Source organism: Ammospiza caudacuta, chromosome 6 (genome assembly GCF_027887145.1).
Source record: "Ammospiza caudacuta isolate bAmmCau1 chromosome 6, bAmmCau1.pri, whole genome shotgun sequence".
NCBI lineage: Eukaryota > Metazoa > Chordata > Aves > Passeriformes > Passerellidae > Ammospiza > Ammospiza caudacuta.
The window spans coordinates 20,224,776-20,236,197 of record NC_080598.1 but is presented as its reverse complement, the minus strand read 5'-3'; the positions used below and the strand labels follow the sequence as shown (position 1 = coordinate 20,236,197).

Sequence of the window (11,422 nt, the reverse complement as noted above, 5' to 3'; positions counted from 1 at the left end):
TCAGCGCCAGCCCCGCGTCACCTGACGCGCCCGGCTCCGCCTCCGGGGCAGCGCAGCGGCGCCCTCTTGCGCACGCGCCTCCGCACGCACCGGGAGGGGCGGGGAGCCGTCCTGCGCGTGCGCTGTCCCGCGCTGCGGCCGCCGCAGCAGAGCGCGGCGCTGCGGGCGCGCCGCGGCCGGTAGGGGGCGCCGCGGCGCTGCGGCGGAGGCGGGGCGGGCGCGGCGCCTCAGGCCGCCATCTTGTGCCAGGGGCGCCGCTCCCGCACGCCCGGGGCGCCCCGCGGGCAGTGCGAGGTGTGCGGGACCGCGGGGCGCTCTCCGGCCTCCTCTGCCTGCCGTGGGGGCCGTGTGGGACAGGGAACGAATCACTGCCTGGCCTGGCCCCAGCGGCTTCCCAGAGCTTGCTGATCGAGCGCAGCCCTCGAGAACAAAAAGCAGCTTTAATATTCATCCAAGTGCTGCTTCGGGAGATAAAATCTGATTATTTCAAATCCAATTTAAATACACAACTGTTTCCCGTTGTTAGGGCTGTTTCCTGTTGTCAGGATCTGCTGTACAATTTTAGCCCTTAATTAAAATTCTAGCGCGGATTTTGGCATCTGGAAATAGAACAGTGCAATTAGGAACGCTCCAAATATAGCACCAGCTTTTCTTTTTTCTTTTTTTTTTTCTCTCCACTCTCCACTAACATTTTCTTGCAGTGGGAACAGCCTAATTTTTTTTATTTCATAGAATCATAGAATGTTGTGGGGTTGAAATGAGCCTTAAAGATCATCTGGTTCCACCCTTCCTGGCATAGCAGGGACTCCCACTAGACCAGGTTGCTCAGAGCTCCATCCAACCTGGCCTTGAACACTGCCAGCGATGGGACATCCACACCTCTGGGCAACCTGTTCCAATGCCTCACCATGCCTATGGTAAAGAATTTCTTAATGATGTCTAGGGTAAATTTCTACTCTTCCAATTGGTACCCATTACTCCTTGTCCTGTCACTACATCTCCTTACAAGGAGTCCCTCTCCAGCTTCCCTGTGGGCCCTCTTCAGAGACCAGAATGTTGCTGTTAGGTCTCCTCAAATTTTCTTCCCAGGCTCAACAGCCTCCACGGGCAGGTGCTTCAGTCCCCTTATAATTTAATGACCCTTCTTTTGACTTGCTCCAACAGTTCCATGTCCTCCTTACGCTGGGAGCACCAGAAGTGTGTGCAGTACTCCAGGTGGGGTCTCACAAGAGTGAAGTAAAGGGTGAGAATCAATTCCTCACCCTCCTGGTTACACTCCTTTTGATGTGGCCCAGGACACAGTTGGCTTTGCACACACTGCTGGCTCATGGTCAGTTTGTCTTCAACCATCACCCCAAGTCTTCCTCTGTGAGTACAAAGTCTTGACATTTTGCGACATTACAGTCTTGACATCATAAGGGCAGGGTGGAAGGAAAAGAGTGTTAACAAGCTTCATTGGTATTCTTACATCTATAACCACACAAGCTATGAAATTAGTTTTTGGTGAGTCATGAGCAGTTACAGTTTTACTCACCATGGATTTCATTCCAAGACCTCCTCTAGCTGCAATAATTTCAAAGAGATCAGACAGAAGACATTATTGCCTCTATGAAATTTGTATCAACAGAAAAAAATAGCAACATTAACTCAGAAATTCTTGAGATTTGTTTTCCCCATACAGAGGTGCACAGTGACTAAAGCGAGCATTGTCCCTTCCTGACGGTGCTGCCACTTTCTAACTTCATTTTTTATTTTCCTGTTTTATTGTTGTTCTCAGAAAACCCGCATAGAATCTAATAACTTACCTTTATTCACCATTTTAAGCATTTTTTGAAGGACTTGTTAAAACAAGCTTCCCCCGGTCCTTGAAGGGGTGCCTGCCGGTGGCCGGGACGCGGCGCGGCAGTGGCGGCACCGCCACCTGGCGCTCGTCTCCGGAACGACAGGCGGCCTCCGACCGGGGCCCGCGGGGCGCCTTCCCCGGCCACCGCCGCCGACGGGCGGGCAAACACCGGCGGCGGCGCGGCTGGTGTCGGCGTAGTCGTTAAAGCGGGAATGTAAGGCCTGGGAAAGGTGAGAGAACAAAAGTCATAAAACCCTCTTATTCGCAACATATGGGCATCGTTAAGAAAAGGTTGAAAGGTAATCAAAGAAGCTGTAATGACAATAAATTGCGTTTATCTTGTAATAAACATTTAGACATCAGTTTCTCCTGTATCATTTTTTCATTCTCATTTCGAGTCTCTTCTCTGTTGTTCCCAGTTCTTCATCTACCCTTCAGATTTGTGATAGGCCCATTTGCCTCTTTTTATGAATTTTTAATAGCCTTGTATCTCTGAAGACATTAGGTAAAAATTGATTAAAACCAGACAGCTGGTTGTAGATGTGTGGAGGCAAACAAATATGCATCACATAGTGGGATTGCTTGAAAGTTATCAAATAGACATTTCTCCCTAGGCTGACTCCAGAATGTGAAAGTGTAGATAGCACCTAAGCTTTTCTTCATAAAATCAGAAACCACTGTCTCAAGGTGGCAGAGGAGAGGAGTGATGCACATGATGCTGCCCTCACTGAGGAACAGTTGCAGCAGAATTCCTGCCACATTAATTCTGAGCTTGTTCAGAAATTCAGGAGGGACACTTCAAAGGCTGAGGAGAGTCTGATGCTACGGGGAAAGTGATGGAATACAAAGCTCAGGTGGATAATGTCCATCTTTCATTACGTGTTTATTTAGCACTCAGCATTGGGGTGACACCTGAAACCTGTCAGATGTCACTTCAAACATGTAAATGGCAGCAATTAGTGTGGTGAGAGAACTACAGTTGTACCTCTGTGAAAGTAGTGCACTTTTCAGAAGGTCAGGCCTCCCAGTGTTTTGGGTAAGGCCCCTATCGGAACCCTTCAGTTAGGAAGTAAACTTCAAACTCCTTGTTACTTCCTCTCTTCCCCAGGGAAAGCTCACAAGTGTGTTGAGTGGTTATGTTTTATGCCATTTTGAGTATCTGTCTTGATACTGGGAGAGTTTCCACAGTCATTTAATCCCATTGGTTTATTGTGAATTACAAAAACAGTGAAGTCACAAGAAGGTTTTAAAATATACTCTTAGCTGTGTTGGTGCATAAAAGCAGAGTAATAAATCAGAGTTGTGATTTGTCTGTTTCTGGCCCTGCAGAGGATCTCACAGTGAGCTGGTAAGGCAGGTTTTGGGTTAAGTTTTGTAGGTGTTATGAACATACAAGAATACTGTGGAATGGTCCGGGTCACTTCCACTACTTGGAGCTGATACTTGGGCAGTATCAGCCCTTTTTTTGCCATGTCCCTATAGGACTTCAGATGCCACACAAAGGGACGCTTCTGTTTCATGGGGAAAAACATCTTTTGTGAGATGCAGAGCCCAATTCCACCATCATTTCATACACAGTCTTGCCAAGCTGACTTGAAGTTAATTGTGGGCAGAGATGACAGTGGAAAAGGTCAAAGGGATCCACTGCTTTGTGGATCCAACCCACACCAGACTGCAAGTGCAGGAAAAGGAAAGAGATGTCTCAGGTTTACAGCTATAGAAAGTCCCTTGGAGTCCTGGTGTGCGGAGCACAGCTTTTTGGGATGTATGCAGACTTACACGGGGGCTGGACACAGCACCAAACACAGAACTGGAGATTGCAATGCTAATCTTTTGTTCATGGTGCCAGATCAAGCTTGGTAATGTACAAGTGGGCTGAAACAGGAACATGGAAATCCCAGATGGTGTTTGGACTGGCTGTAACAAACAATAATTTCCACTTCAATGGTATACAAGGTACTCACAGTGCATTGCAAACTTTAATTAGTCCTCACAGTCCAGTTGGGATGCAGAAGAATTACATCCCCCATCATAGAGGAAAGATAGTTCCAGCATGAAACATGGCAACACCGGAGCAGCACACAACAACATTAGCCAGGAATTTCAGTCAGGATAGTGCAGGATCTATCCTGCACTGAGACTAGAAGAGAATAAATTGAAGAGAGAAACAAATACAAACTGAAGATCAAAATCAGCGCTGCCTCCCTCCTGACACCACACCATGAGGCAGAGCTGTTAAACAGCAGGCAGCTTACCACCCTCACAAGCACTGCAGAATTTCATACTCCAGCGTTAGAGCTGCTGATTGAGCCAGACGAGTATTGGCAAAAGCGTTGTTGGAGCAATTGTGGGGGATTCTAGCAGCAAAGCCGAGAGCACTGCTGGGCAGCTAATAAGTGGCTATTCTTCAGTCACACTGCACTCAAAATAGCTTTCCAGCAGAGGAAAAGCAAATTCTATTGGCTTCAACACCTGGTTGAGCAACTTAATAAGGACAAAATTGAAAGTTAGAGCTGAATCATTATTTATTTTATAACTACATCTTCATCATACAGTTCATTCCAAAATGGGAGTTATTTCATTTCAAATCAGGTTTGTGCAAGGTTTTTCCGTAGGTTCATTCAGCACAGAGGTGAGAGAAGGTTCTTTGAAAACAATTTCAGACACCAGCTGCTTCAGAGGAAGAGAGAAATATACAATTATATGAAGACTTTCTCCTTTTTTCTCCAGTTCTGCCATACTTTCCCCAAATTGTATTTTTTAAATGTACTTTTAATGTACCAGGGAAATTGTAGCAGTGCAAAACTGTATTTAGTGTTACTTTGGTAACAGGTCCATTTCCAGACAGCACTTCAAAAGATATGAGCAAACAGTTAGAAGAGCAAAATATTGCTGTCCTATGCACAGCAGACACAGAAAACCACTTGTTCCTATTATTGAAATTACCTTTTATATATTTGAAAGCTGCTATTGTTTTACCTCTTAGATTTCTTTTCTCTGAAGTTCAGCTATTCAGAGGAATGTCAGAGGAATGTCAGATTAAACCTATGCTAATTCCTTCAGATATACCTTTCTGAAGCCTGATAACTATTGTTCTATTCCTCTGTTTTTTTCCCAGTAGGACCATACCTTCCATGAAGTGTCCAAAATTGGCCATGTCTCATCCCAGCTCAGATGTCCAGCTCTCTACAGACTGCTTCATGGAGACATGAAGAATTGCTAAATGTTTTGTAGATTAGAATATGGACTATAAATTGCAATAAGGGTTTGCCTTTTTTGCAGCACAATATCATGGTAAACATCCAAATCTCTTTCTGACATGCAATTATTTAACTTGTTCCTCCTCATCTTATGTTTCTTCAGTTCATTATTTTTGTCTAGGTGTGATGACCTGTTTGTTTTTATTGAGTTGCATCCTCTCAACTGCTCTTGTTGTTATACAATGTATGCCTGTTATGTTTGATTGGCAAAAATACCTACCCACAGTAATTGTGAATAAATCAATGTGTTTGTTGGTTTGTTTAAAAACAAGCTGCTCTCTTATCTAGAGACAAGTCTAGCAAATGAAATTTTCGCATCTTTTTTATTTAATCAAATTAGCCTTATAAAATCTAGATTATTTTTCAAACAGGAGGATTCTCTGCTGCCTCATTTTAAAAAATACAGACGTTAGAAGTCATTATTTGAAAAAAAAAAAAGACTAAAGCAATGTAGATTTGATCATTCTAGTCTCACTATAGTAGGATTTGCAGCATTCCCAGTTATGATATCCTTATTTGTACCTAGTACCATGCCAGGCCATGAATAGATGTCAAAAGCATCCTGTTCATATGTGGTACACATTTCTATGTATTTATTTTGCTTATTTTGTTCTCCTCTGGGAAAATAAAATGAATGCATAGAAAAATGAAAGGATTGATTTTGGCTGCTCACCAAATTTCTCCTCACCAAAATATAAGTTAAGTCATAGAAGGGAAGAAACAATGAAAAATAAGAGGAAATGGCAGGAGAAGTGACAACTTCCTTCAAATGGTAAGGATGTTGTTTTAGAATAAATCTAACAAGCCAAATTTTTTCAGATGCCTTCCAAATCATAGCAAATTTTGTTCATATGTTTCCCATTTGATCTAATATTTTGTGTAGGCACAAATTTCTTTATTCTTAAGTAGTGAATTTCCGGGCAGGATTTCTTTCATTCCCACTCTATCCCCAGGCAAACAAACATTGTTTTTCTGCTTAGATGAGTTTATAGAAACTCAGAAATATTATTATAGAAATATTTACTCAGATTTCCAGCAAAGTATATTTTTTCTCCTTTGTCATTTAACTGCTTTGTTGATTCTCCGTGATCACATCATATGCATGCAGATCAATGTGCTTTCTCCTCTTTCCAACTGATATTTTTTACAGAAGAGGCACCAATTTTCTGTGTGTAAAAGGATTTTTGCATGGTAAATGGCATACTTTCTCCTAGTGGGCATTTCAGTTTTATAGATACTAGTTTTTATAATTAACAGTGAATAATATGAGGACTCTTTGGTGCCTAACTGCCTGCAAGAAAATAATTATTTTCTGTTAGATGTTTAATCACAAACCTTGCAAGGAAATCTGCTGTTTTCCGAACAATGCAGAACTAACTTTTTTACCATACTGACATGATAGAAACATTTCCCAGCCCTAAAGTCCCATCTTCTTAAAAGTCTGTAGCCAGTATTCCCTCTGGAAAAGATTATCTTCAAATGATTAAATAGTCTAATTTACTATTTCCATCTTTCCTTCAGAGTATTTCTTGCCGAATGTGACAGGTTTTGGGGGACAGGGTAAGTTGCACAGAAGTACTCTTGGTGCCTGCAGTGAGGGTTTTTTATATGTACTGGCTCTGGTTACTCTGTGATCAGATCCTCAGCCTCCTCTGAAGCCAGCACACATGTACAAAGAGGGTCTGGAGCTCTGTCCAGGGAGGAACAGCAGTTTTGCTTCTCTGCAGAGCTGCCTTAGTTCAGGCTCAGGGGAGTCAATAGGAGCTGCAGGAGTGCAGCACCTCTGAAAATGCAGCACATTCAGCAGCTTTTTACCTTGTTTCTCTCTTTCCAAAAACTTCAAAGTTGTTATGAGTGCTGAGGTAAAGCAATTAGATACTGAGTCAGCTTGAGCATTCTTAAACATCAGGACTGGACCAGTCGACTTCTGTAGCTAAATATTCCAAGCATTTCCCAACTCCTTCTTCTGTTCACTGATTATTACGTGTCACCGTAAAAAAGTGCCACCTTAGTGTTCAGTCATGTAAGTACGTGACTGAAGATGAAATTAATTTCTCCCTGCAAGGGAGACTTCTAATGAGGTATTTGTCTTTTTGTTTAAAGCTAATTGCTTTAAACTCAAGAGAAGTAGGCATCTTCTTAGACTTGCTGAAGATTTAAGTTCAGTTTCTATAGGTTCTATGATCTCAATAAATGGTTTGATCTCTCCACACTACCTCTCCCCTCCCAAACAAGGCAGCACTAATGCACCTGTTGAGTGTTACAGTTCTGCATGCTCAAGGGCAGAGTTATCTGAGGCCATGGACAGTGTTTAGGACAAAAGGTCCTTTTGGTCATGGTCTTCAGCACTTACTGCAACATGTAATATGCATACTGTATATGCAATGAATTGCTGCTCTAAGTGTGGCTTTAACCAAAGTTCTAATAAACTGTAAAGAAGGCAAAAGTTTGTAAGACACACAGATATAACAAATCAGTGTAACACATATGCTCACATACCTGTTTCAAGTCACTTTTCAAGGCTTCCCTTCTGCTGCTTATAGCATCGTGTAGCACTTCCTGGCACATATTGGTTCCTTCAACACGAAGGTGGTGTCACCTGACTGTAATTACAGACATTTCCCCTGCAGGAATCCAGCCCTGCAGCTATATTCAGAACACAAAAAATGTATTAATTAAAAATACAACTTTGCTTTTTTATGTGATAACCAAGCACATAATATCCTTTCCTTTAGTTTATTTCCTAAAATAAAGATAGGGAAGACAGAAAGACAGAAACATCATAGGATTATCTGAGCCTTTATACATCATTCATAAAGACTGCCAGTCATAGAAAGAACTGCATATGTAGAAAGTGCTGCATATGTGATTTTTCTTCATTCTTGTTCTTTATCCATAGTTTACCAGAAAAAACCCTTATTTTACTATGACCTGTAAGTACTGCTATTGAAATAGTTTATCAAAATCAGAGAAAGATTTGTTTTCTCTCTCTGTAGAATTCACCAAACATTTACACATTATGTGAAGTAACAACTTTATGCTGTGTAATATGTTTGCAAGCCCTAATACTTCTCTTGGCTCCTACAGAAGCCTCTGAAGTTTTATGTAAGCCACCCTCAGGTTTCATGTGTATTATGGATACATGACAGCAGATGAAGCTAGTTGGGAAGGTCTGTTGAAAAATGAAGGTGACAAAGCTATCTACCCCACTGCAGAGTAATCTTCTGTGACTCTTCTCACAGTGTATTTCTGGAACCCCTGCTTTGTGACCATTTCTCCTTTTTAACTTTGACCTTGCTGAACCTTTGTTTTTCTTGTAGCTTTCCCTGTGGCACTGGGCAACAAGAATTAGGTACCATGAGTCTGGTGTTGCACAGGTGCAATTGTCAATAAGTACCAGGTAGTACAGTTCAGACTACCTTGGCACTAATGTCTGTGCACAGGCAGTTCATATCTCAGTATTCCTATTACCTGATAACAATAGTACTTAAAGTCTCTATTTAGATTGGGTTCTAATTATACCAGGCATTTTCTCTGATTAAACCATTTTTATGTGTACATAAACTATTCTGACTGATGTTGTTGATCCAGAGTAAGAGATTCCTACCTTTAGCCTTTTCCACAACTGCCCCTCCACTTTGTTCTTTCAACATTTACCTTATCATTCCCTCTTTCAGTTCTGTAATATTTTACTACTTTAATGCAAACAAACAAACAAATGCTCTCAAGTACGAAAATAAAAACACCATTTAATATTACTGCCTCATTATTCAGTTGGGGGACTAAGATATGGGGAGATAAGTGACTTGCCAGAGGAAAGGGAAGAAGGATGCAGAAAGAAAATTTAGCTCCACTGAGTCGCAGTTCAGCATCTTAAATTCTTTGTTCTGACTTCATCTTACCTCTGAGTGTTGCCCAATCTCTCTATGCTCAAACTTCAGTCATCTAAACTGTATCTCTTCTGATTTCAAAGGGTGGCTTGTCACACAGGACAGGCACAGAAGAGATTAAGGGGTTGTTCTAGGCTTTTCATCTCCAGAATTTTTCTCCACTGCCACTGCTACAAGCTAAAGTGAAAATGATGCACTGGAATCACAATTTTCCCTTCACCATCATCTCAGATTTTTTTTCCCTCTATCATATTTGTTCTGTGCACTGTTTGTTTGCCAGCTTCTGCCTGGCAAGCGTGCTCTACCTGCTATGTGCACAAATGTCAGGAATAACTTGAAGGTTCAGCATGATTATCAGTTGGCCAGCTGATACATTGGTCTTTAGGATTTAACTTTTCATTCACAGAAATTACATGTTTTTATTTATTTGTATTTTAAAAGTTCTACTGGCTATTGTCTCTAGATACACAAACAAAAAAAGCTTTTAGCCAAGTGGGATTATGCACTGCCTGAATTAATGTCCACTAATGAAAGCCCTTCTTGACCAGCCTAAACTAACATACCCTCCCACATCTTTAAGATTCTCCATGCTCTTTCTCAAAGTCTGGAGAAAACATATCCTCTGCAATCTGCAGTGTGAGCTGTAAATGAAAAACATAGAAGCTGACAATCTAGTAGGGAAGTGGATTCCAGGATTCTGGATGAAGCACTGAACATTGCCCACGTTCAGTCAAATTAGCACAAACTGCATTTTTTTTCCTCCTTTGCCTGAAGCAGTGAGTTCTCTTTTGGGTTTTTACTACATGCATCTATCTACTATAAAATATATTCACACTTAACAATCTAATTGAAAAAAACCCCCAAACCTATGCTCAGAACCTAAAGTTAACTTGATTTCTAAAACCAGCCTACATGAACTCATGTATTAATGCAAAGAAGGGATGGTGTAGTTTCACTGTGCTAGGCAGCTGAGCAACACTCAGCTGCTTGTTCTTTTCTGCCCTAGTAAGGGTAGAATCAGAAGGGTAGAAGTGGGAAAACTTGTGCCTTGAGATAAAGGGCATTTAATATTTTTTTTTTAAGGGGATGGGGGCGGGAAGAAGCACAGACAACAAAGAGAGGGGACAAAAAACACACAGCAAACAAAATGGAGTAAAAAATGTGATGCAGAAGAAAACATTTGCTCACTGGCAACTGATGCCCAGCCCTGAGAAATGGCAGCTCATGCTTCCATCCCTCACTCCCAGTTTTATTGCTGAGCATGGCCTCATGAGGTGTGAGATATCCCTTGCATCAGTTAGGGTCAGCTATTAAGCTGTGCCCCTTCCCAGTTTCTTGTGCACCCCCAGCCTTTTTGCTGGTGAGGAAGTGTGAGAGGCAGAAAAGTCCTTGACACTGTGTAAGCACTGCTCAGTGATAATGAAAACATCCCTGTTTTAATTGAACATCTAAAATGTAACATCACACAACCTAGTTAAAAAATTTAACTCTATCATAGTCAAAACCTGTGCAAGGGAAAATTACTAAATGTGGACAACTTTGCAGAGGCTTTATTCCCAAAATGGTAATAGTTGATTTTTTAAAACAGATGTATGGGTAAGGATTTGCACCAGTATATCAAATATATTGCCACTAAACATAGTGGAATATTGCTACTAATAAAATAGTATCAGGAAAATCCAAAGTAAACTGTTACTATCAGCAAAACCTTTGAGATATTCCAAATGTAATGGAAGACACTTCATGTTTTAACTTAAGAGAGAGTCTCCAGAAGCTTGGCTTCAGCGTGCTTATAAGGGGGCAAATGCCTAGGATCTGTTCTTATCACTGCCAAAACTGCAGCTTTCCCAGCTAATTCTTATAGTGGTCCTTTCACTTGCAGAATCCAATTCCTCTGTACTTCCCTGAGCTTATAAAGTTATTCTAATATGTTCCTTAACTGGCGGGCTCTGAGTTTTTCTTGCTCAAATACTTTCTCTTTCAATCCCAGTGTGATTTGCAAGCATTCCAAAGGTCTCAAATTTTCAAACCTATTTCTTGCTTCTAATATATTGATCTTTTGCTACATTCTATTATCTTAGCATGGAAAAATATGGCAGGAGATTTCCATGATCTCTGCCTTCAGCTGTTCATTGATTTAATCCAAATTTTTACTCTGCAGTTCTAATAGTTTGATTTGTTTTCTTTGTTTTTCCCTGGAATCCTCCACTTCCCTGTGTAGGTGTTCTACTGATGTCCTCAAACAGTTTGCACTGACCTGCAGTCACCCAAACTCATCCTTCAAATCTTCACTTTCTTTCAGTGAGTTCCAATTTCCAATATCCAGCTCTGCTACTGTTTCTCTGAGGTGCCATCTTTTATTTTGCAAGTTTTCAGTTTTGAAAGACAATTTGTTAACCAGAGAGGTTTTTATGTTAGGGGAAGAAAGC

The 11,422-nt window shown here is 41.4% G+C and overlaps 1 protein-coding gene across 1 annotated transcript; it reads right to left on the bottom strand.

Annotated features, from left to right (window-relative positions):
• On the bottom strand, nt 1–7,671 carry LOC131559322 (cuticle collagen 2C-like). The gene is made up of 3 exons (XM_058807650.1): nt 7,603–7,671; nt 1,882–2,064; nt 1–420 (listed from the first exon to the last, which is right to left on the bottom strand). Exons 1-3 carry the CDS (start codon nt 7,669–7,671, stop codon nt 1–3), a joined length of 672 nt encoding a protein of 223 aa, XP_058663633.1.
• Between the last annotated feature and the right edge of the window lie 3,751 nt (nt 7,672–11,422).

Bases quoted from the DNA above. Each gene is read 5' to 3' on its own strand.
- LOC131559322 (XM_058807650.1), bottom strand. From the start codon at position 7,671: ATGTGCCAGGAAGTGCTACACGATGCTATAAGCAGCAGAAGGGAAGCC. The intron at 2,065-7,602 runs GTATGTGAGCAT...CACCTTTCCCAG, and splicing joins TGAAAAGTGACTTGAAACAG to GCCTTACATTCCCGCTTTAA. The intron at 421-1,881 runs GCAGGCACCCCT...TTTGTTCTCGAG, and splicing joins GCGCCGCGTCCCGGCCACCG to GGCTGCGCTCGATCAGCAAG.